The 26,490-nt window shown below is 41.9% G+C and overlaps 1 protein-coding gene across 1 annotated transcript in view; it reads right to left on the bottom strand.

Annotated features, from left to right (window-relative positions):
* The window catches only part of TMPRSS2 (transmembrane serine protease 2), a 47,862-nt gene that overhangs the window by 6,785 nt on the left and 14,587 nt on the right, over positions 1-26,490 (bottom strand). Inside the window, exons 6-10 of the mRNA XM_074969625.1 lie at positions 19,301-19,420; positions 9,665-9,794; positions 8,658-8,768; positions 7,272-7,315; positions 5,069-5,243 (exon numbers count right to left, since the gene is read on the bottom strand). Coding sequence (XP_074825726.1) covers positions 5,069-5,243; positions 7,272-7,315; positions 8,658-8,768; positions 9,665-9,794; positions 19,301-19,420 — 580 coding nt within the window. The remainder of the gene's footprint in view (positions 1-5,068; positions 5,244-7,271; positions 7,316-8,657; positions 8,769-9,664; positions 9,795-19,300; positions 19,421-26,490) is intronic.

Genomic DNA, 26,490 nt, shown 5'->3' with positions numbered 1-26,490 from the left:
TCATAATGGAGATGGTAGTGAGAGAAGAAACAAACAGTACGGAAATCCAGGCACAGACATTCCACATTTACCCACAATGTGAAGATGTGAGACATACAATATAAGAAAGAGACAGTCACATTTTTGAAGTCTTGGTGCCATTTCAGTGACTGACCATGAAGACAGCAGATCACAATGATGGGATTCACAAGGGGGCCTAACTACCAAAATGTAGTTCTGGGGGACGGAACCCCAGTTATTAGGGAGAGACAGGTAATAATAATGTGGGATTCAATTATTAGAAATACAGATGGTTGGATTTATGATGACCAGGAGAACTGCGGAGCAAATTGCCTGCTGGGAGCAAAGGTTGTGGACCTCTCAAGACATCTAGGTAAACTTATGTGCTAGGCTGAGGAGGACCCGGTGGCAGTGATACATGAAGGCACCAATGACATAGGGAAGGATAGGCGAGAGGTCCTGGAGGCCAAATTTAGGCTGCTAGGAAAGAGATTAAAGTCCAGGACCTCCATGGTAGCATTCTCTGAAATGCTTCCAGTTCCACATGCAGTACCAGTTAGACAGGCAGATCTGCAGGGTGTCAGTGCATGGATGAGATGGTGGTGTTCAGAGGAGGAATTTAGGGTTAGTAGGAAGTGAGGGACCTTTTGGGAAAGGCAGAGCCTATACAGAAGGGATGGGCTCCACCTAAACCAATATAGAACCAGACTGCTGGCATGCAAAATTTAAAAGGCTATAGAGGAGTTTTAAAACTAAGGGCTGGGGGAAAGCTGACAGGTGCAAAGGAGCACAAGGTTCAGACAGACACATCCCATAGAGGAGGATTTATTAAAGGGGATAGATACCCTATATCCTAGCAAAGAGGAGAGGATAGAAGCTGATAAAGAAAATGAAAGAGTCCCATTTAACTGCATCACATGAAGGCAGATAACCAAATACTGACAAATTTTACAAGTACTTGTATACAAATGCAAGAAGTCTAAATACAAAGATGGGTGAACTTGAGTGCCTGATATTAAAGGAAGGATTTTGACAGAATGGGCATCCCAGAAAGTTGGTGGAACAATGATAATCAAAGGGGCACAGTAATACCAGGGTACAAAATATATAGGAATGACAGGATAGGTCGCGCTGGTGGGGGAGTGACACTATATGTAAACGAAAGCATAGAGTGAAAGATCGTACCAATCTTAAATGAATCAAACTGTACCACAGAATCTCCATAGACAGAAATTCCATGCTTGAACAAGAGTAGAGTATAGCAGTAGGAATATACTACCGACCCCCTTACCAGGATGGTAATGGTTATTGTGAAATGCTCAGGGAAATGAGACAAACTACTGAAACAGAAAACCCAATAATAATGGGGGATTTCAATTATCCCCATGTTGATTGGGTACATGTCACCTCAGGATGGGATAAAGTTTCTTGACATCTTAAATGACTGCTTCTTGGAGCAGCTAATCCTGAAACCCACAAAAGTAGACGCAATTTTTGATTTAGTCCTAAGTGGAGCACAGGATCAGGTCTAAGAGGTGAATACAGCTGAACTGCTCAGTAATGAATTACATTATGGTTGTTAATTTAACATCCTTGTAGGGGGGGAAATTCCAAAGAAACCCACCACAGTAGTATTTAATTTCCAAAAGGGGAAGTACACAAAAATGAGAAGGCTAGTTAAATGCAAATTAAAAGGAACAGTCACAAGAGGGAAATGCCTACAAGCTGCGTGGAAACTTTTTAAAAACACCATAATAGAGGCTCAAACTATGTGTATACCCTAAATAAAAATAAAAAACAGTAAAAGGATCAAAAAAACACCACCATGGCAAATCAACAAAGTAAAAGAGGCAGAGACAAAAAGACATCGTTTAAAAATTGAAAGTCAAATCCTACTGAGGAAAATAGAAAGGAACAAACTGACAAGTCATATAATTAGGCAGGCCAAAAAAAGAATTGGAAGAGCAACTAACTAAAGACACAAAAACTAACAGTAAAATTTTTTAATTACATCAGAAGCAGGAAGCCTGCCAAACAATCGGTGGGGCCATTCGCCAACTGAGGTGCTAAAAGAGCACTCAAGGAAGACAAGGCCATTGCAGAGAAGATAAATGAATTATTTGCACCTGTCTTCAATGCAGAGGATGTGGGGGAGACTCCCACACCTGAGCCATTCTTTTTAGGTGACAAACCTAAAAGACAAACCCAGACAGAGATATCCATAGAGGAGATTTTGGAACAACAAATTGATAAATGAAACAGTAAAAATTACCAGGACCAGAAGGTATGCACCCAAGAGTTCTGAAGGAATGCAAAGAAGAAATTGCAGAATAACTGAGATATGTAACCTATCACTTAAATCAGCCTCTGTACCAGACAGCTATCTGTGGATAGCTAATGTGATGCTGATTTTTAAAAAAGGTTCCAGAGGTGATCCTGGCAATTACAGTCTGGTAAGCACAGCTTTAGCCTCAGGCAAATTGGTTGGACCTATAGTAAAAAACAGAATTATCAGACACAGATGAACATGATTGTTGGGGAAGAGTCAACACATCTTCTGTAAAGAGAAATCATGCCTCACCAATTTATCAGAATTGTCTGACTGCGTCAAACATGGACAAGGATGATCCAGCGGATACAGTGTACCTGGACTTTCAGAAAGGTCCCATACCAAAGGCTCTTCAGGAAAGTAAGCAGTCATGGGATAAGAGGGAAGGTCCTCTCATGGATCAGTAAGTGATTAAAAAAAAAAGATAGGAAACAAAGGGTAGGAATAAATGGTGAGTTTTCACAGTGGGGAGAGGTAAACAGCAGGGTCCCTCAAGGATCTCTACTGGGACTTGTGTTGTTCAACATATTAGTAAGTAAGTGAGGTAGCAAAGTTTGCAGACAATATAAAAGTACTCAAGATAGTTAAGTCCAAAGACTGCAAAGAGTACAAAGACCTCACAAAACTGGGCGACTGGCCAACAAAATGCAGACTGGAGGTATGGAACAGCTTTCCACATAATGAGAGATTAAAAAGATTGCTAGTGTTCAGCTTGGAAAAGAGACTACTGAAGGGGGATATAATAGAGGTCTGTAAAATCATTACTGGTGTGGAGAAAGTGAATAAGGAAGTATTATTTACCAGGTATCAACCAAGGAAATTAATAGGCAGCAAGTTTAAAAACAAACAATGAATTACTTCTTCAAACAACGCACAAGCAAACTTGTTATCGGAGATGTTGTGAAGGCAAAAGTATAACTGGGTTCAAAAAAGAACTAGATAAGTTCATGGAGGATAGATCAATCAATGGCTATTAGCCAGGATGGTCAGGGATACAACCCCATGCTCTGACTGCTAAAAGCTGGGACTGGACGACAGGGGATGGCTCATCACTCAATAAATTGCCCTGTTCTGTTCATCCCCTCTGAAGCACCTGGCATTGGCCACTGTCAGAAGACAGAATACTGGGCTGGATGGACCACTGATCTGACCCAGTATGGCCATTCTTATGTTAGATCCTCAAAACACCTACTCAGGTGCCACCGAAAGCTGTGGGTGCCTTAAATTTCCTAGGCACTCAGATTTCTGACAGTGGGTATCCACACTGTCACCTCAGTCCTGACACTACAGAGCAGCTCAGCACCTAACTCACACGTAAGACCAAGTGGGATTCACAAACAAGGCATTCCCCACCTACCTTACCTTCAGAGTTCAATCTAGGAGATGTGCTCTGAGGCTACCTTAAAGCATGTTTACCGGATTGAGCTTCACACAAAACCCAGCCAGAAGAGATGGTGGTCACTTATACCCAACAGCACAATGGTTAGGGTGCTCACCTAGGAGACCTGGATTCAAATCCTGTCTCCATATCCGGCAGGGGGAGGATCTGAACCCAGTCTCTAACATTCTTGGTGAGTGCTCTAATCACTGGGCTACTGCGTATAAAGAACCACCATCACAGAGAGGCTCTTAAACCAGGTCAGTCCTAACTCCAAGGGAAAGTTCTCAGCTATGAATCCCAAGTGGAGATAGATGCTTCCTCAGACCCAAAGTTAGGCACTGAAGTCCCTCAGAAAGGCAGGGCTTAGCACCCACCCCCCTCCTTTCCATTTCCTATTGGCTAGCTTAGGCAGCTCAGCTTGTTGCTTTTGTGTGGATCTCATTCTTAGGTGCATAATACTTCCCATGCATTGCATAGGGAACCTGGGTGTGGAGAACTCCACTGGGGCAGAGCACCTAAATTTAGGTATTGCAATGCTGAGCCTTTGTCCTCTTTGTGGCTTTAGTCCTCAGAACAAGATGGGAAAGACAACAGAAAATGGCAGGTTTTTACAGCTTGAATTTACAATGGGCCCATGCTGTATTTAATATTTGGAGATTCCAAGAGGCCTTAAGGGAAAGATGGTATGAACTAAAATGAACTGCAATGCTGGATCCAGGCAAATATAGATTAAAGCAACATGCATTTTTGTGATGATTTTATTTTAAAATGAACTGTATTAAAAGCAGATTTAACCAGTCTTTTGTATGCTTTTAACTGGAATTAGCTTTGTGCTTTCTGGTGTAGGTTTTTGTTCCCTAAATAATCAGCATAATTACCTAAAGTCCTCTGTACCTTCAAGTGTATCTGCATCCCTATGCCATATAGGAATGTCCAATTTAAAAAAAAAAGGGGGGGGGGCTGGGAGGGCCAGCCCCACCCATGACATGAATGGAAACAGACGCTTCCCATTGAAAGCGAACAGCAAATTTTCAAACTACCTTCTGCCAAAGTGATTTCCCTTTAATAGGGTTAAAACGGTATGAAGTTAGAATACCACAGAACATACAACCAGGTGGTCTCTCCCCATCTGCCACGTGCACATGTAATCAGTGAAGATGTGCATGCAAATGAGGGGGGAAAATTGATCCATTCAGTTTGAAATCCAGAAGGAGTTCTCTTAGATTGGACTTCCCCTACAACCTGAAGTCAGTATGTCCACATCCCAAAAATCTACACTCAACTGTGTATGTTGTGCACTACCAGAATTCCCGCACTTTGGGGAACCAATTGACAGAATGCAGTAGTTTAGGACTTACCCTTCTACACAGTGAGCAGCTGTCACTATCCATTCAGGGGTGATAATGGAGCCTCCGCATACATGGGAGCCTTGGACTTGAAGGCTGACCTGCCATGGCCACTCCTTCAGCTTTGCAGCACTTCCACCCACAATTCTGCCTGAAGGATTCACATTTTTACGGGATAAGCCACACTCTGAAAAAAATACACAAAGATGTGGTGTGTGGGAGAGAGATTGTTTTCAACTATTATTGGCTGCATGTCTCAGGATAATAACTCAAAAGTTATGCTGGAATTTTCCCATTTAAAAAACCACCACCAGTTAACAAGGCGGAGAACAGGAACTCTGGAGGCTAAAGATTTTAAATGCAGTTTATCAACAAAAACGCGTCCCCCCCTCTGGATGGGTCTTTGTAGAGACTGAATCCAGGACCTTTGGCTCTAAAAGTATAAGCCTCTGCTGCCTGAATTAGAGGGTCAGAGGCAGGAGCAGACCTGTAACCTTCCTTATGGGGTCCACCCGCTAGAGGGGGATGTAGACTCACACTGGTATCAACCTAGGTAACATACGTATAGCTTCTTTACACTCGGTGTGTTATTTGGTAGCTTTTTTAATTGTCTGCCATTTAAACTAAATTAGTGTCTAAATTAGGCAGGATCAGTAGTCTCACAAACTCATGGGTTCAAAATTCCATACTAAATGCCCAAATCTCACTTCACACTGCTCTTGCAGTGTGAACTATTGCAGATAGATGCTGGCCTCTAGATGGGAAATGAAAGTGTGGGTCCTTTTAACTATGAGCATTTCAGGTGGAAGACAAACAAACCCAAATCAGGGATACCCCCAGTATGTAGGATTACTGACCCTCTTCCCCCAGAGGGGTTTTTTGTTTTTTTTTTTGGAATGTAAGTCTATATGAGTTGTTGCTTTCTGCTTACCACTAGAATACATAACATTTCAGAGATTTCCCCTTCTCCTCCCCCCAAGGTATTTGGTCTCCAAGTTGCATCCTTAAAAATCTCACTACTGAAGAAATGGAGAGGAGTCACCAGGTTACTTCTCTAACAGAAGGACGTGGGACTAGCTTAACTTTTCATTCCACCTCTCTTCCCATCAAACTTGGAGAAGGTATGTGGAGGAGGTGGATGCATGATTACTTGTAAATGACTGACACAGAAGGGTGACGATTGGGGCGGCCTTAGAAGAACGGCATAACTATATGAATTTGTACCATGCTGTCACACATACGAGTGTTCCTGTACTAGACCCTGCACAAGGGAGACAGAAGAGCTCCCATACTCATAGATATAGGCTGAAAAGCCAGACATCATCGTATTCTGATCATTCTGGATTCTATGTATAATTGTAGGGATAAATATAACACAGGACTGGAAAGGATCTCCTGGGTTATGTTCAGGCCCCTCTATTGCAGACAACCCCCATCATAAAATATATATTATGAGTTAATATATAAAAGACATAACAGTTATGTGAAGTATCATTACTACAGATACAAGAATCTGTCCTTAGATGTTTGCCAGGATGGCAGACTGTCCTTGCAAAACTATATAAAACAAAATGTCCCTTATTTATTTAGAACAAGGGACCTTCCCATAAAGGTAAGGGGAAAACTACACTTAGGCACAAGCAGAACTGAGGAGAGACCTTTTCTCCCCTCTGAGCCACAGAGAATAAATATTACTATGGGTAATGAGAACATCCACAGGTAGGAGTAAAAGAAGCTAGAAAGGACGAATGTTTCACTAACTGTCAGGGATTCATAAAAAAATTTACGGGCAGGTTATTCCTCAATTGCCCATTACAGGATTTTTTGGACTTGCCTCTAAAACATTTGATACCAGCCACTGTGAAACATGATTCTGGATTAAATGGCCTACAGGTCTGATTTTTATATGGCAATTTCTATATTAATTTAATCTTGGGCAGATTATTCAAAGGATCTCATAAAGCCTGCAACAATATAGTTAGACAAAGAAAATTTGGGATCCAACATCGTGCTTGTCTCCCCTAACTCTCCCCCAATCTGCTAGCCCCCCCGACCCCCCAGATTCTGCACTTCAACTACAACCAAGACGCCTATCCCATCAGAATAAGATGTGCTTCAACACGCAGAACCCTTCCGCAGCTGATTTCTAGACAATGACCGGAAGCACAGACAAATGAAAAAGTTATATTCTTCTAAAGAAACAGAGAACACTTACCTATGCACCGCAGAGATACTACTTTTCCAGACGCACAATAGTCACTAAAATAAATCAGCATACAGTTAGTCTTTATAGTGCATATAGTGCTTAGCAAATGACAGTCAGAGACAAGTCTCCAGCCACAGCAATACACTGTTCCCTCCATCCAGCCACACTTGTCCCCTTCCCCCATTCACTCACTCACTCTCTCTCTCTGACTGCCCTGCCAGTGCTCACACGACTTTCACTTCTGTTTCCTCCATTCACAGCAAGAGCATTAGTGGGAAGCAAGCAGCTCTGATTGTAACCAGCAAAAACATAGAACTCTGAGGCACATCAGTACAATGAAGAGAGTAAGATGAAGGGCAGTGGAAGAGAGGTCTGATCACACCAGTCCCTATTACTCATGGGGTGGAGGGTGGCCCTCGGTCCTTCATACAGCAATATTTTAAAAAATAAAAAGGGGAGGGAATTGGTGAATTTTCTAAATGCACCTGCCCACATACTGGGGAACGGAAATGAGAACGTACGTATGTTTCATAAAGTAGTTTAACTTAGGGTCTGCCACTCTTGAAGGTGTCCTTTTAACTCTGTTACATGCATATTCATACACCTCTAAAAAAGTGATACCAAAATAATGCTGTGTGTCTTAATACTTTATGGTTATTACCACTCTAAACACAAATGTTCATATAGTAACTAACATCATGAGTTTTCCTCAAAACAGTCTTTTGGATGACGTGCAAAGAATAGGATTGAATGCAAGAGGAGAAAATCAAGTGTCCTCAAGAAATCAAGCTTTATTAAGTGGGCCCTGAAAAATAACCTTTAACGAGACAGTGCCAGGAATTATTCAAAAGTTGTGGATTAAATATAACGAACAGCAGTTATTGTGATCAGCCACAGGAAATTCTCTCCCCCCCTCTCCCCCCCCCCCATTTTAAAAAAATAAAGTAGAGCAGGGTGGATAATGGATTTCTTGGTTCACTAGCATGTCTGGAAAAAAAGTCAAAAAACTTGTTTGTGGTCAAATTAAATATTTTGTTTGACCATTTTTTAAACATTTAAATTTTTTTTTTTTTTAAAAGGAAATTTTGAAAGAAAGTCATTTCAAAACAAAAAAACTAAACAAAACACCCATACAAATGTTTTGATTTTACTGGCATTTTTTTGCTTTGTTTTTTCCCTCCACCCAAACCAATTTGGCAAAAATCAACATGAATTGATGAAATATTAAATCGTCACCAAATCTGCATATTTTGCCAATAAAAACTTTACGTAAAAAATTTTGTCCAGCTCTAATAATTCCCATCAGAGGTGTTTGCATCATAGTAATGGTGGAAGCCACCTTACTTCCAATACTTAAAAGTAAATATAAAAAATGCTTATATGAAATATAAATACCTGTTATACAGTTTTTTGTATAGATCTATGTTCCCAGCACTTCTATTCAACCTCATAAAGTTTGTAGAACCTCTTTCATGTGTTATTCCTTGACTATAGTAATAAGACTTTCTGTATAAAATAAAATATTTAGTAAGAAACTCAAGGTATTTCAAATCCTATCAGAAAGTTCCTTTTAGTAATGTAAAACTTTCCACCAATCTAAAGCTTATCACATGAACCACAATGTTACGGAATACTATATCATAAGAACCACAAAGGCGCTGTGCCATGGCAGAATTAAATTTTAGTTTCTAAGTAACTATTCACTATGTCCACTTTTACAGTCAAATAAGACCTTGCTTTCATCTAACACTTTTTCATGGTGAAGATCGCCAAGTTCTGACCAGACTAAATCAATCACTCCAACCACCTCATGAATAGAAATGCAGCAACAGCAGCCCATCTGCATTTGGGAGTCTTTCCGTCCCCCACCCCTCACTCCCAACAGCAACAACATAGGTAATTATAGCTACAAAGGATTTCAGGTAGATAAAAATAAGTTACTGTAGTTGGAATTTGTCCAGAAACTGGTTAAATGTCAATAATTCTTGTGAAACAGCACAATAAAATCTTTAGTATCCTCCAAAGGTCAGAGTGGTCTGTGTAATACTGGTCACAATGACTAGGTTTTTTCTATATGGTTTTAAGTTCAGACAGCACTATCAGTCCAAGAGGATCCTAAGCAAGCACTGTGTGTGCGCGCGCGCGCATGTATTGATGCACAAACACATCCCACAACTATTGTATATGGCATATGCATTACATGGTTTTCAAGAAATGTCACTTTGATTCAGCATCACCTACTTGTTTTTGTTTTAACTGGACTGTTTTCGATTCATGAAAATTAGACTAGCAACAGAAAAAGCAGTAACTGATTTTTTTGCTGCAGGTGTCCATTCTTTGAAAAATTTAATGAAACAGTTGTGTTGGCTGTACATCTTTCACGATTAGATTGTTATACTTACACATTATATCCCATGTCTTTACAAGCTATCTTTCCATAGTCATCATTCCAGTCATCTTGACATACTGGATACCAGGATTTGCTGACAGATGAATAGACCTCCAGGATAAAATTTGGTCCATAGAGTCTAACTGCAATCAAAGAAGACAATATTGCTGACCATCCTGTTCAAAGCCTACGATTTTCATATTCCTAAAAAGTATTTTGCACCTACTACTCTTACAAGCAAGAGTACTAGAGCTGCAAGATTAAAGAAAAGATAGAAGGATAACGTTTCAGTTTACTTCTTCATTTCACAGCACTTTGTGGATAGATAGTTTCAGGTTTTTTCCTGTATATTCATTTTTTAAAACCTATAAATAAAAAATGGGATTGTGACACCACAAAAGTTGTCAGGGGCTCTACAGACAGGTGTAGCACCTGAAATTACTTTTTGCTTTTAAAGAAAAACTTCCAGTTGATGCGATATTTTGACACACTTTTTATGAAGTTTTCAGGTACTGGATTTTGACACGTCATTTTAATTCTTTTTTCTAAAGCCATGAGTTACTACCTTAAGTCGTATTTACATTTTAATGTTCATTTCTTATTGTATGAACATTTTAAAATGAGCACAACTCTTTCCCATGCTCCACCCTCGGCTTGAGTGAATGGCAATAACAGATAAGCTGATGAAAAGATAAGAAAATTATGTCCTGTACTAGTATAGGTTTCAGAGTAACAGCTGTGTTAGTCTGTATTCGCAAAAAGAAAAGGAGTACTTGTGGCACCTTAGACTAACCAATTTATTTGAGCATAAGCTTTCGTGAGCTACAGCTCACTTCATCGGATGCATACTGTGGAAAATACAGAAGATGTTCTTATACATACAAACCATGAAAAAATGGGTGTTTACCACTACAAAAGGTTTTCTCTCCCCCCACCCCACTCTCCTGCTGGTAATAGCTTATCTAAAGTGATCACTCTCCTTACAATGTATATGATAATCAAGGTGGGCCATTTCCAGCACAAATCCAGGGTTTAACAAGAACGTCGGAGGAACGGGGCGGGGGGGGGGGGGGGGAAGAGTAGGAAAAAACAAGGGGAAATAGGTTACCTTGCCTAATGACTTAGCCACTCCCAGTCTCTATTCAAGCCTAAGTTAATTGTATCCAATTTGCAAATGAATTCCAATTCAACAGTCTCTCGCTGGAGTCTGGTTTTGAAGTTTTTCGGTTGTAATATCGCAACTTTCATGTCTGTAATCGCGTGACCAGAGAGATTGAAGTGTTCTCCGACTGGCTTATGAATGTTATAATTCTTGACATCTGATTTGTGTCCATTTATTCTTTGACGTAGAGACTGTCCAGTTTGACAAATCTTGGGAGACAGGCCAGTCCTTGCCTACAGACAGCCCCCCAACCTGATCACAGGGCCTAATAACAACATCAGCCACACTATCAGAGGCTCGTTCACCTGCACATCTACCAATGTGATATATGCCATCATGTGGCAGCAATGCCCCTCTGCCAGGCTGGACCAGGCTGAGGTTGATGGTGGGATGGAAATTGTAGAAATCATGGTGGAATTCCTCAAGGGCTTCTTTTCCATGGGTCCAGATGATGATGATGTCATCAATACAGCGCAAGTAGAGTAGGGGCGTTAGGGGAAGAGAGCTGAGGAAGCGTTGTTCTAAGTCAGCCATAAAAATGTTGGCATACTGTGGGGCCATGCGGGTATCCATGGTCCAGTCCACACAAGAGATCCACTTCCTGGACACTACAGTGCTAATAAACGATGGTTACATAAACACCACCCTATACCGGAAACCTACTGACAGCTATTCCTACCTACATGCCTCCAGCTTTCACCCTGACCACACCACACGATCCATTGTCTACAGCCAAGCTCTGCGATACAACCGCATTTGCTCCAACCCCTCAGACAGAGACAAACACCTAAAGGATCTCTATCAAGCATTCTTACAACTACAATACCCACCTGCAGAAGTGAAGAAACAGATTGATAGAGCCAGAAGAGTTCCCAGAAGTCACCTACTACAGGACAGGCCTAACAAAGATAATAACAGAATGCCACTAGCCGTCACCTTCAGCCCCCAACTAAAACCCCTCCAACACATTATTAAGGATCTACAACCTATCCTGAAGGATGACCCAACACTCTCACAAATCTTGGGAGACAGGCCAGTCCTTGCCTATAGACAGCCCCCCAACCTGAAGCGAATACTCACCAGCAACCACACAACAGAACCACTAACCCAGGAACCTATCCTTGCAACAAAGCCCATTGCCAACTGTGCCCACATATCTATTCAGGGGACACCATCATAGGGCCTAATAACATCAGCCACGCTATCAGAGGCTCGTTCACCTGCACATCTACCAATGTGATATATGCCATCATGTCCCAGCAATGCCCCTCTGCCATGTACATTGGTCAAACTGGACAGTCTCTACGTCAAAGAATAAATGGACACAAATCAGATGTCAAGAACTATAACATTCATAAGCCAGTCGGAGAACACTTCAATCTCTCTGGTCACGCGATTACAGACATGAAAGTTGCGATATTACAACAGAAAAACTTCAAAACCAGACTCCAGCGAGAGACTGTTGAATTGGAATTCATTTGCAAATTGGATACAATTAACTTAGGCTTGAATAGAGACTGGGAGTGGCTAAGTCATTATGCAAGGTAACCTATTTCCCCTTGTTTTTTCCTACTCTTCCCCCCCCCCCCCGCCCCGTTCCTCCGACGTTCTTGTTAAACCCTGGATTTGTGCTGGAAATGGCCCACCTTGATTATCATATACATTGTAAGGAGAGTGATCACTTTAGATAAGCTATTACCAGCAGGAGAGTGGGGTGGGGGGAGAGAAAACCTTTTGTAGTGGTAAACACCCATTTTTTCATGGTTTGTATGTATAAGAACATCTTCTGTATTTTCCACAGTATGCATCCGATGAAGTGAGCTGTAGCTCACGAAAGCTTACGCTCAAATAAATTGGTTAGTCTCTAAGTGCCCACAAGTACTCCTTTTCTGTACTAGTATAGAAGATCACAAAGCAAAGATTTTAACATGGAAGAGCTTGCCCTATAATGTTTCTGATTTGAAGAGAGAGTGTGTCAGAGGGAAGACAGAAAAAAAGAGTTCAATATGAAAAGTTCAAGAGCAAGATAATGGTTGGAATAAGCTATACTACTGTAAAGAGACCCAATTATACAACCAAAAAATCAGGAAAAATCATCAGCTAAGTGTCAGTACTATGCAGAATAGGTCAGAAGAGCAGAGAATTCCAAAAGCAGGTATAGGTAGAGCGCTAGTTGGGAGGGAGTCGGGGTCCATTGGTGTGGGGTTTTTTTTTATTATTATCGTCATCATCATCATTATTGACAAAAAAAATTTTTTTTGTCAGAAAATTCTGATTAGTTAAAACTGAAACTTTTCCTGTAAAAGTTCAGTTTCAATAGTCCAGGATGGAATCTCCGGTCAGAAAGAGACTGACGATAATCAGTACCCTAAGTAGTTAGGGTACTTAACTGGGATGCGAGGCACTCTAGTTTAAATCCCTGCTCTGCCTAAATTGGAGCACGGACTTGAACCCAGGTCTCCTACCTCCCAGGGGACTATTCTGGGCTGGATAGCTAGTTGTTTCTCTCAAGAGTTGGAGGGGTGTCTGTTTCAAAGGTCTCTCTTTGAAATCTCAAAAACTTTCATGGGACAGGAAAACTGTTTCTTGCCCAGCTTTAACGACAGGATCAAATGGAGCAATAAGAAGAACAGGGGTACTTGTGGCACCTTAGAGGCTAACAAATTTATTAGAGCATAAGCTTTCGTGGGCTACAGCCCACTTCGTCGGATGCATAGAATGGAACATATAGTAAGAAGATTTATTTTTATATATATATACACACACACACACACACACACACACCCACACACAGAAGGTGGAAGTTGCCATACAAACTGTAAGAGGCTAATTAAGATGAGCTACTATCAGCAGGAGAAAAAAATGGAGCAGTGTGTCCTCTTCAAGACCATTTTCTGGAAGTCATGTATTGCAGAAAACAGATATTAAAAACAAGATGGATGTGGCTTTTGAGTGTACACATTAGTGACTACAACCAGCTCATCACAAAAGTCTCCCTCTCTCCATTTCTTCAGCAGAAATCACTAAATCAGTTAGACAGCCTCCTACGCTGAGAGTTATGTAAAGCATTCTTTGGAAGGTGAACCTTTTGGTGGCAGTAGTAAGCTTCCAGCTTTGTTTTGCTTTTGTTAGATTGGCACACACTAATATGAGACAGGTGGATTTTTTCATGGGGAAGGCATAAGAACATAAGAATGGCCATACTGGGTCAGACCAAAGGTCCATCCAGCCCAGTATCCTGTCTGCCAACAGTGGCCAATTCTAGATGCCCCAGAGGGAGTGAACCTAACAGGTAATGATCAAGTGATCTCTCTCCTGCCATCCATCTCCACCCTCTGACAAACAGAGGCTAGGGACACCATTCCTTACCCATCCTGGCCAATAGCCATTAATGGACTTAACCTCCATGAATTTATCCAGAGCTGGTGGAAAAGGAAGTTTAATAAGAAGTGAGCCAAGCCAGGTCATTGAACTCAAGCAGATAGTATCACCACCACCCCCGAGATTGTTGTAAGAAAACAGCTACACAATAGGTAATGCAGACATTTCTAGGGCCTTGGTCTACACTAGGAGTTGAGGTCAAATGTAGCAGTGTTAAATCGATTTAACTCTGCACCCGTCCACACGACGAAGCCCTTTTTCTCGACTTAAAGGGCTCTTAATCGATTTCCTTACTCCACCCCCGACAAGGGGATTAGCGCTGAAATCGGCCTTCCTGGGTCGAATTTGGGGTACTGTGGACACAATTAGACGGTATTGGCCTCCAGGAGCTATCCCAGAGTGCTCCATTGTGACCGCTCGGGACAGAACTCTCAACTCAGATGCACTGGCCATGTAGACAGGAAAAGGCCCGCGAACTTTTGAATGTCAATTTCCTCTTTGGCCAGCATGGCAAGCTGCAAGTAACCATGCAGAGCTCATCAGCAGAAGTGACCATGATGGAGTCCCAGAATGGCAAAAGAGCTCCAGCATGGACTGAACGGGAGGTACGGGATCTGATCGCTGAATGGGGAGAGGAATCCGTGCTATCAGAACTACGTTCCATTTTTCAAAATGCCAAAACATTTGTCAAAATCTCCCAGGGCATGAAGGACAGAGGCCATGACAGGGACCCGAAGCAGTGCCGCGTGAAACTGAAGGAGCTGAGGCAAGCCTACCAGAAAACCAGAGAGGCGAACGGCCTCTCCGGGTCAGAGCCCAAAACATGCTGCTTCTATGATGAGCTGCATGCCATTTTAGAGGGTTCAGCCACCACTACCCCGGCCGTGTTGTTTGACTCCTTCAATGGAGATGGAGGAAACATGGAAGCAGGTTTTGGGGACAAGGAAGATGATGATGATGAGGTTGTAGATAGCTCACAGCAAGCAAGCGGAGAAATCGGTTTTCCTAACAGCCAGGAACTGTTTCTCACCCTAAACCTGAAGCCAGTACCCCCTGAACCCACCCAGGCTGCCTCCCGGACCTGCCAGGCGGAGAAGGTACCTCGGGTGAGTGTACCTTTTAAAATACTATACATGGTTTAAAAGCAAGCATGTTTAATGATTAATTTGCCCTGGCATTCGCGGCTTTCCTGGATGTACTCCCAAAGCCTTTGCAAAAGGTTTCTGGGGAGGGCAGCCTTATTCCATCCACCATGGTAGGACACTTTACCACTCCAGGCCAGTAGCACGTACTCAGGAATCATTGTAGAACAAAGCATTGCAGTGTATGTTTGTTGGCGTTCAAACATCCGTTCTTTATCTCTCTGTGTTATCCTCAGAAGAGTGATATCATTCATGGTCACCTGGTTGAAATAGGGTGCTTTTCTTCAGGGGACATTCAGAGGTGCCCGTTCCTGCTGGGCTGTTTGCCTGTAGCTGAACAGAAATGTTCCCCCCTGTTAGCCACGGGGAGGGAGAGGGGCTAGCCACGCGCTGTGGGGAGGCAAAATGCGACCTTGGAACGAAAGCACATGTGCTATGTATGTAATGTTAACAGCAAGGTTTACCGTGAAAGAGTGTACCCATTGCTCTATAAAATGTGTCTTTTTAAATACCACTGTCCCTTTTTTTTATTCTCCACCAGCTGCATGTGTTTCAAGGATCACAGGATCTTCTCCTTCCCAGAGGCTCGCGAAGATTAGAAGGCGAAAACAACACACTCGCGATGAAATGTTCTCTGAGCTCATGCTGTCCTCCCACACTGACAGAGCACAGACGAATGCATGGAGGCAGACAATGTCAGAGGCAGGAAAGCACAAAATGACCGGGAGGAGAGGTGGTGGGCTGGAGAGAGGGCTGAATCTGAAAGGTGGTGGCAGCGTGATGAGAGGAGGCAGGACTCAATGCTGAGGCTGCTGGAGGATCAAACTAATATGCTCCAGCGTATGGTTGAGCTGCAGGAAAGGCAGCAGGAGCACAGACCACCGCTACAGCCCCTGTGTAACCAACCGCCCTCCTCCCCAAGTTCCATAGCCTCCTCACCCAGATGCCCAAGAACACGGTGGGGGGCCTCCAGCCACCCCACCCCAGAGGATTGCCCAAGCAACAGAAGGCTGACATGCAATAAGTTTTAAAGTTTTAAACTTTTAAAGTGCTGTGTGGCCTTGTCCTTCCCTCCTCCACCACCCCTCCTGGTGCTTCTCTCCTCCTCCACCCCTCCTGGGCTACCTTGGTAGTTATCCCCCTATTTGTGTGATGAATTAATAAAGAAAGCATGAATGTGAAGCAACAATGACTTTATTGCCTCTGCAAGTGGTGATCGAAGGGAGGAGGGGAGGGTGGTTAGCTTACAGGGAAGTAGAGTGAACCAAGGGGCGGAGAAACAAACAGAACTTTCACACCGTAGCCTGGCCAGTCATGAAACTGGTTTTCCAAGCTTCTCTGATGCGCACCGCACCCTCCTGTGCTCTAATTGCCCTGGTGTCTGGCTGTGTGTAGCCAGCAGCCAGGCGATTTGCCTCAACCTCCCACCCCACCATAAACGTCTCCCCTTTACTCTCACAGATATTGTGGAGTGCACAGCAAGCAGTAATAACAGTGGGAATATTGGTTTCGCTGAGGGCTAACCGAGTCAGTAAACTGCGCCAGCGCACTTCTAAACGTCCAAATGCACATTCTACCACCATTCTGCACTTGCTCAGCCTGTAGCTGAACAGCTCCTGACTACTGTCCAGGCTGCCTGTGTACGGCTTCATGAGCCATGGCATTAAGGGGTAGGCTGGGTCCCCAAGGATAACTATAGGCATTTCAACATCCCCAACGGTTATTTTCTGGTCTGGGAAGAAAGTCCCTTCCTGCAGCTTTTGAAACAGACCAGAGTTCCTGAAGATGCAAGCGTCATGTACCTTTCCCGTCATGTACCATCCCACGTTGATGTTGGTGAAACATCCCTTGTGACCCACCAGTGCTTGCAGCACTATTGAGAAGTACCCCTTGCGGTTTATGTACTCGCCAGCTTGGTGCTCCGGTGCCAAGATAGGGATATGGCTTCCGTCTACGGCCCCACCACAGTTAGGGAATCCCATTGCAGCAAAGCCATCCACTATGACCTGCACATTTTCCAGACTCACTTTCCTTGATATCAGCAGATCTTTGATTGCGTTGGCTACTTGCATCACAGCAGCCCCCACAGTAGATTTGCCCACTCCAAATTGATTCCCGACTGACCGGTAGCTGTCTGGCATTGCAAGCTTCCACAGGGCTATCGCCACTGGCTTCTCAACTGTGAGGGCTGCTTTCATCTTGGTATTCTTGCGCCTCAGGGCAGGAGAAAGCAAGTCAAAGTTCCATGAAAGTGCCCTTATGCATGCAAAAGTTTCGAAGCCGCTGGGAATCATCCCAGACCTGCAACACTATGCGGTCCCACCTGTCTGTGCTTGTTTCCCAAGCCCAGAATCGGCGTTCCACCGCATGAACCTGCTCCATTAGCACCATGATGCCCACATTGCCAGGGCCCGTGCTTTGAGAGAAGTCTGTGTCCATGTCCTCATCACTCTCGTCACCACGCTGACATTGCCTACTCGCCCGGTTTTGCTTTGCCAGGTTCTGGTGCTGCATATACTGCTGGATAATGCGTGTGGTGTTTAATGTGCTCCTAATTGCCAAAGTGATCTGAGCAGGCTCCATGCTTGCCATGGTATGGCGTCTGCACAGAAAAAAGGCGCGGAACGATTGTCTGCCGTTGCTTTGATGGAGGGAGGGGCGACCGACGACATGGCTTACAGGGTTGGCTTACAGGGAATTAAAATCAACAAAGGGGGTGGCTTTGCGAGAAACAGAACGGCCCCCTCAAGGATAGAACTCAAAACTGGGTTTAGCAGGCCGTTGATTTCATGGAGGGAGGGAGGAGAAAATGAATACAAAACAAATCTGGTCTATTTCTGGTTTTGATCCACTTCATCTATCTTTATACATCTTGCTGGCAGCAGACTGTGCAGTATGACCGCTAGCCATTGTCACCTCCAGGGTGCTCGGCAGAAGACGGTGCAGTATGACTGCTGGCCATCATCTTCTGCTGGCTGCCGATTAAAAGACAGTGCACTGCCGGTAGGACTGAATCGCCATGAGACGAAACTTAAAAGGAAAATGACCTAGCTGAGTCACTCCCATGTTTGCCCAGGCGCCTCTGACCTCATCGAGGTTGGTTGAAAGAGGACCCAGGACTACGTCGACGACGGCTACCAGTCATACTGCACTGTCTGCTGCCAAAAGGCAATAAACTGCTGCTGTGTAGCAATGCAGTACCGCGTCTGCCAGCACCCAGGAGACACACAGACAAGCGGGCTCCATGCTTGCCGTGGTACGGCGTCTGCACAGGTAACTCACGAAAAAAGGCGTGAAACGATTGTCTGCCCTTGCTTTCACGGAAGGAGGGAGGGAAGGGGGGCCTGACGATATGTACCCAGAACCACCCGCGACAATGTTTTAGCCCCATCAGGCACTGGGATTTCTACCCAGAATTCAAATGGTCGGCAGAGACTGCGGGAACTGTGGGATAGCTACACACAGTGCAACGCTCCGGAAGTCGACGGTTGCCTCGGTACTGTGGACACACTCCGCTGACTACATGCACTTAGAGCATTTGTGCGGGGACACATACAATCAACTGTATAAAAACGCTTTCTACAAAACCGACTTCTATAAATTCGACCTAACTTCGTAGTGTGACATACCCTATATTAGCAAGTTGCACCAGTTTAATTTAAGATGCGATTTTAAACTGATCTGGCACAAAATCCTGTGGGGTACATTTTGATTTGGTTTAAGTATGAGTTATTTTAGTCCAGCAACTCCATTAGCAATGGACTTAAGATAACTGATATTATGCCACTCTAAAACCAAAAGACAACTGTCCATACAGGGGTTTGAACTGGTTTAACTAAATCAGTTAAAGTCACACCTTAAACTAAGCTAGTGCCACTTTCTAATGTAAATGAGGGCTAAGGAAGGAGAAGTCACCAAGAGGTTTCCAAGAACAATTTTACCTCTGCATACTTGAAATACTTACCACATCGGTTTTCATCTTCACCATTGGAACAGTGGACCACTCCATCGCACCACTGAGATGGTGACACACATGTTCCTGAAGATCCACACACTATTGATGAGCCAAAACAGCTATTGGCCTCTGCAAGGGGATCAGAGTGGAAAGGAGATAGGTGTGGGGTCATTAAAAAGGATCCTTAAGGTAAGAGTGAGCCACAAATTGTTATGATTTCTGCTGAGTTTTCTAGGAGAATATCAATTTAATCAAGACATATGTTGAAAGAGCTTTTGATTGTTTGTACAATTTGGGGAAAGCACATACAAAACAATTATGGACAAGAGGGCTGGTAAAATGGAAGAATGTATATTCTACAATTCTATTGCACCTGTTGCCAGAGGTAACTGTCAAGGCAACTTTTGTTTATTAGCTAGTTAAACCTGATGGTGATAACCGTGAACTAAACTAGCACCATTAAGCTCACAGCTGGCACTGAAGATTAATTTATAAATGAAAAAGGCAAGAAATTAATATAGACTAACTGCCACCACTAGGTATATACCATTTTTAAACAGGACAGGATTTTTTTTTTAAACACTATTTTTTCCCATACAATCAAAGGTTGTAAAATATATTGAAAAATAAATTTAAACCTCAAAGACAGACCTGCTGGGATACACTGTTCACTTTATAAGGGCAGCAGACCATTAGATGAGAGGAATACATGAACCTCTTTTTAAAATAACTTGCTTTTCAGAGATTCAGCATTCTGTAACTGGTGTGATTAATGCATGCGGTGGATATTAAAATAGGTATTAATATCTAAGCAGGCATTCCCCATTTTGGAAGTGTTCTCAATTATAAATTTTCATAGAGTTTAAGGCCAGAAGGGACTATTAGACCATCTAGACTGACCTCCTGAATAACGCAAGCCATTAAGTTTTACCCAGGTGCCCCTGTTTTGAGCCCAGCAACAGGTGTTTAACTAAATTTAAGGAAACTAAACACATATACTTAACAGCCTGCTTGGGAGCCAGATTTCTGTTAGGATGCCAATTAAGTAGCTTATTCCATTTCAAATCATCACTATAAAAATGAGGAAAAAAGTTTCTTCTTGTGAGGAGGAAGTGAATTCAATATCAAGCAAAATCCACTCTGTACTGAATGGGTCATTCTGCAATTTTTTGTATATGTTCATTAAAACTGGTCCAAAAGTGCTATATTTTCCTCTATGAAAAACTTCAAACTTCAGGTGGAGGGGGGTCAGGGTTTTTCCCTCCCTTACACCCAACCCCAGAATTCTTTGGTCTTCCAGTTTGAGAGTTGAAATATTCTCTTTTTTGAATTCTCCCCCTCACTCTTCTTCACCTGTTCCTTTCACTACCACCATCTCACACACACACTCACGAAAAAGGTGTGGGGAAGAGAAAGAAGAGAGGGCAAAAAGCCCCAGAAAACTATAAGATTTTCAGTTCTTCCCACCAGAAAATTTTTACCAAAATGAACATTTGTGTTTTAGTGGAAAAGCAGTTTCTTCACTGAAAAACTGCTTCAATTAAACTATGTGAACCAGCCCTAATATTAGGAGATGGAACAGAGGGTCTGATTTTATTTTATATTTTTTAAAGAGCTAATGAGTTCTCCCGACTCCACCTGAAGCAAGTGGGAGCTGCTGCTGTTCAGCACCAGAGTGGACCAGAGGAGGTCTATTCCATTTGCAGACATTTTAAGGAAATGTGTTCACATTTGACACAGGAAGTTGTGTTGGCTGTGTCTGCACCTCCAACTGTCTACCTCTGCCCAGACCCAAAATCCTTCTCTTCAAAAGTTTAGTGAAAACCAATACATCTCCACAAAACATTTCAGCTTTTGACAAAACAGCATATTTCATGGAAATAAAATGCTCCAATCAGTTCTATGCAGCACTTGTGAAAAATTAGTCAGGCCTAATATGTCTACCATACCTGATCCTTCCTTTCTTCCCTTCATGGTTGCAGTTAGGGGGAAGCTGTATAACTTAAAACCTCACTCCAGAGACTGCATATCCAGGAGCGGCCCTAGACTAGCTGCCAGCAACTGGTGCCCTAGGTGAACCATGCAATCGGTGCCCCCAGCCCCCAAGGGCAGATCTAGGCTCAGGTTTTTGGTAACCTGGGAAACATTTTGCCCCTTTTTTCCTTCTAATATTTTTAAGCTTTTTTTTTTTTTTTTTTTTTAATTATAAACAGAGGCTTAATTATTCGGTTTGTCCATCCATCCAACCAACGTTTCTGAGATCAGATAAGAGACAAAATTTTCAGAATAAATTTGTACAAGACAGTTAGATGATATTTCAGTCCGATTTCAAATAAAAATGCATTAAAAATGTTCATTATAATTTTTATTACTACAAATCTGAAATCGTCCATTACGCTATCCTGCTTTAACTGCCATTACCATCACATCCAATATAGAAAGAAATAAGAAAACTCTTCAATGAACTTTAACCTGTATTTACAAAACACTTCAAATAAAAAATTCTGTGCTCTTAAAACATTACTTTTCTTTCTTTAAGTTTTGAAAATTCAGTCATGAGTTCTTTTAGATCCAGTTTTCCAGTTATTTCATGCTCTATTGACATTGTGGCAAGTCTAACAAATCTCTCTTGCACCATTGTTGAACGCAGATATGTTTTTATCAATTTTAACTTTGAGAAGCTACGTTCCCCACTAGCTACGGAAACTGGCAAAGTTAAAAGAATGCATAGAGCTATAAAAATATTTGGAAAACTGTCTGAGAGTTTACTTTCACAAACAAACTTCAGTACTTCTTCACGAGTGGAACCTTTCTTAAGTTGTCTTGAAAAAGCCGGAAGCTCACTACACAAATCTGTAGCATCAATGTCTTTTGAATTTTCATGAGTCCATGCCGACTCCAGTTTTATACAAAAGTCTCTTATCTGTTTTTCTGTTTTCTTTTGAAAGCTGTGGATATCATATAGAAAGCCAAGTATGGACTCTAGCTGCTGCATCTGTTGAAATCTTTCATCAACCAAGTGAATAGCAGTATCAAGGACTGCAAAGTAGAAATTCACTTTGAACCTTTGTTTTGGGTTCTAAATGGGTGTGTTTTGTCAGTCATACAAAAACTGCTGTTTCTTTTGCCGAATGCGAACTGGCTCTGGTTCAAATTCTGTCGGAAAGTCTATTTCTTCACCAAGCTCAAGAGACTCTACCAGTGTTCTTTTGAACCCTTCATCACTTCTGAATTCCTCCAGATTATTTTTAGTTTGCTGAAGTTTTTGAATAGCAGAATGTATGTTCAAGTTCTTTTCCTGAAGCTGCTTACTAGTGAGGTTAATCTCAAAAAGGAATTTATACCACAAAATGAGTGAAGTCACAAATTTGAACTTGGAAAGGCCATTTGCAAGAGCTTCTGCATCTGAACGTGCCTTATTGCCAGATGACCCAGTAAAGGTAGTATCAGAAATTTCAATTCAGGCTTCATAAATGTTTCCAAGTTCATAGCGAAGAGGCGTCAAAGCATCAATGCAACTCTCCCATCTTGTCTGACAAAGTGGTTTCACAGTTAGAGAATTCACATGGTGAGTCAGAATCTCCCAATGATGTGTTGAGCCTGAGAAAAAAAACACATAAAACATGTTGCACTGGGTGAAAGAAACTGCTTGCCTCCTAACAGCATCATTGACAACCAAATTCAGGGAATGTGCATTGCAAGGAACGAAAAAGGCCCTAGGATTGATTTCCATCATTCTCCTTTGCACGCCATTGTCTTTACCCTTCCTATTACTCCCATGATCATAGCCTTGGCCATGTAAGTTTTCAACAGATAATGACACTGTTTCAAGCTCTTGTAGAATAGTTTCAGTCATAAATGCTCCAGTCATCTCCTTCAGTGGTACGAAACGCAAAAAATGTTCCTTTATGAGCACGTCGACATTATCTTCATCTGCAGACTTTTCCATATCCACAAAACGAATGATCGTCATTTGTTCAACATGACTCACATCTGGTGTACAGTCCAGTATTATTGAAAAGTATTTTGCAGAATGGGCAGCTTCTACAATGTTCTTTTTAATGGCATTTGCTAGGATTTGAATCAGTTCATTCTGCATATTTTTTCCTAAGTAATGAACCTGTGTTTCATGATCAGTTATTTTACATAGATGGTCCTTCGTGACTGAATCAAACAAAGCTAGGTATTCAACAAATTTTTAAAAAAGTTTCCATTACCTGGAGTATATAAATTTTTCACTTCTACCACGGCCGCAGAATGCTAAATTTTGCCCACCAAGAACTCTCACTAAAGCAATCGGATGCTCTAATATTTGTTGCCAGTATTCTTCTTTCCTTGATCACACGTAAATTTTCTTCGATAGTTTTTCCTTTTTTCAATCATAATTCAAATTCTTTCCAATTTTGAAAACATTCCAAATGTTCTGTACTTCTTTCATGTGAAGAGAGAATTGAAGAGATGTTTTTCCAGTCCTTTGAACCATTTTCAGTAAGTGATGTATCAATTGCTTGATTTCTAAGCAACTTGCAGCAAAAGCAAAACAGAGTCCTTCGACACTGAATATTGTAACCAGTTTCGATGAATTTCTTCCCCATTAATGAGTTTCCTCTTGTAATGCTGAGGAGAGAATTTTCTTTTATTTCCATCCTTAGGGAAGGAAAATTCGTGAACTTTTTTGGGTCCATGTTCCACGAGAAGTTGCCGCACACTGTCATCACACCTGGGCTATGAAGCTGGGTCCCCTTACTGTAACTTGTTTGTAACTTCCTCATCCTTTCTTCCTTCTACTTCGTTTACTTCAAATTCTGCATGTCTCTCTGAAGGTAAATACATTTTCTCCACTTCCATATCAGTCTGATGCTGTGAGTTGCCTTCATCTAGAAGTAAGTTTCCATCATCTTGGGTTTCCAAACTGCTTCCATGCTATCCTCCTCTCCAAGTAAAATTCCTTCATCTGGATGCTGTGAACTGCTTCCATCTTTATTTGGATTAAAGAGAAGCTATTTCAGGAAGGATCCCTGCTGTTTTGCTTGGTCCTTTTCCTTCTCAGCCTTTCATTTACAATACTCAGTTTTTGAGGGTTTTCTTTTTCTTCTTTCTGCCATGGGGCATTTGAGTATTGTTACGTACTAACTGTGCTCCTGACTGCAAGCATTATAGCATTAAGGATGGCTGACCCACCACATGGTTGGTGATTTAAACCACATTTAAGCAGGGAAAAGACATGTTGGGATTGCTGCAAGGTCCAATGATTAGTAACATACACTCACTCACCTATTAAAACAGTTAGTTACAGCATTTACGTGGAAGCAAAATGATCTTTTTTGACATTATAACCCGACATCGACTGTTTGGAAACTCATCCCCTTCCTCACGGTTACCCACTTGGAGTGTGACGTCATCACTTTCATAGTCTATTAAGCGTTAACGCTGTTACTTTTCTTTTATGGACCTTATTTATTAAATGTGAACCAGTTATAACAAATAAAAAGTTTATAATTATAGAGCCCGATAATAACGCTAAGGTTTAATAATGGATTTATAATGCTGAAAGACATTATTCTTTGGCACCAAGAAACACAATTTTCCACAGTATTCACTCAATTCTTAACCATCTACCTGCGACATGTGTTAAAATGACCGTTTGACATGTATCAATTGGCGATATCTCCACTCTACATGAATCTCCAGCTATGTGACCTTGATGTATATTCGAGTTAGGTGTCACTAGCATTGCAGCTCTTGCCGCTGGAGGATGTGTTTCATTGTGGCTGAGTTATTGCTTATCAAAATTGTGGAGTGGGTCATCTTGACCCTACGTCGCAAATTGAAAAAAAATTATATATATTCGCTAAAATATTATTTTTGCAGTAAACAAGAGATTTGACATTAATAAATTCTCAGAAGTGTAGAGAAATTATAATTCATATTCCCTCCATATGCACACAAGAATTGAAATAATGACATCTTCGTTATTTTATTTGTATTTTTTTTCCCCTTCATCTTTTTTTTTTTTAATTTGATTTTTTCCCTCAAATTTGGTGCCCCATTTAACTTGGCACCCTAGGCAACCGCCTAGTTCACCTATATGGATGGGCTGCCCTTGTGCATATCAGTAGTCTCTTAGGTTAAATTCACCGCACTACACAGGGCTCACGCAAAGCCCAATGTCACTTAGACCTTATAAACGCCCTTTGCTCTGGGGTAAACTGCACTCTTAATCCTAGTGTGATGTTATCTGATTAAAATATGACCATATAGATCATTGTTGTAAACACTGTCATATATTTGCAATAAATCTTGTACAAGGTTGTCAACTGAGGTGTTTGTGGAAAGGTTATGACTCGCTGACTATAATTCTGCTATTTGTATGCATGTATCATTTTTGTATTTGAAGCTATTGAGTATTGGCTCTATATCTGGATTTCAAATGTTTGCTCCTGGGGTAACGCCACAAGGTAGCTAGCCAGCACATCTTGGAGGAACTATTCAAATTGAGTGGCCAATCAAAAGAACATTTAACTGATAATGGACCATGGGAGACTTACACTTATCTACACTTAATGGAATTTCCTTGTGTGACTAGTCGAAATGCATGGACATGTGACTTGCCCATGTGACTCCAAACTCCATCTTGTTGCTGTAATTTTCCACAGTAAGAACAGTGGGATTCCCTCCGCATGGCAGAAGCTATAAAAAACCCATTTTGCCTCTATCCTGTTCAAGCCTCTGGACTATGAACTTAGACTAATGGGAGCATTCTAACCAAGGCACTGAGGACCTTCCAATGATTTGGAAGCAACCAAAGACTTATCAAGCCAGCAGTTTATGCCATCACTGCTACAAGCCTGAACCAAGAACTTTGCAATTGTTGTATGTATTTGATTCCTCTAACCAATTTTAACTCTCACCTTTCTTTCTTTCTTTCTTTCTTATGAATAAAATTTTAGATTTTAGATACTAAAGGATTGGCATCAGCGTGATTTTTGGGTAAGATCTAAGTTGTATATTGACCTGGGTGTGTGGCTGGTCCTTTGAGATAAGAAGAACCCTTTCTTTGATGAGACTGGCTGTAAAGAACCACTCATCTCTGATCCAGTGTTTTTGGTGGTGACAAAAGAACTGGAATGCCCAAGGAAACTATTTTTATGACTTCTTGTTAACCAGTGTGGTGAAACAGAAGTTTACTTTTGTTGCTG

Source organism: Natator depressus, chromosome 1 (genome assembly GCF_965152275.1).
Source record: "Natator depressus isolate rNatDep1 chromosome 1, rNatDep2.hap1, whole genome shotgun sequence".
Lineage (NCBI taxonomy): Eukaryota > Metazoa > Chordata > Testudines > Cheloniidae > Natator > Natator depressus.
The sequence above is the reverse complement of the archived record's forward strand: the minus strand, read 5'-3'. Positions and strand labels throughout refer to the sequence as shown.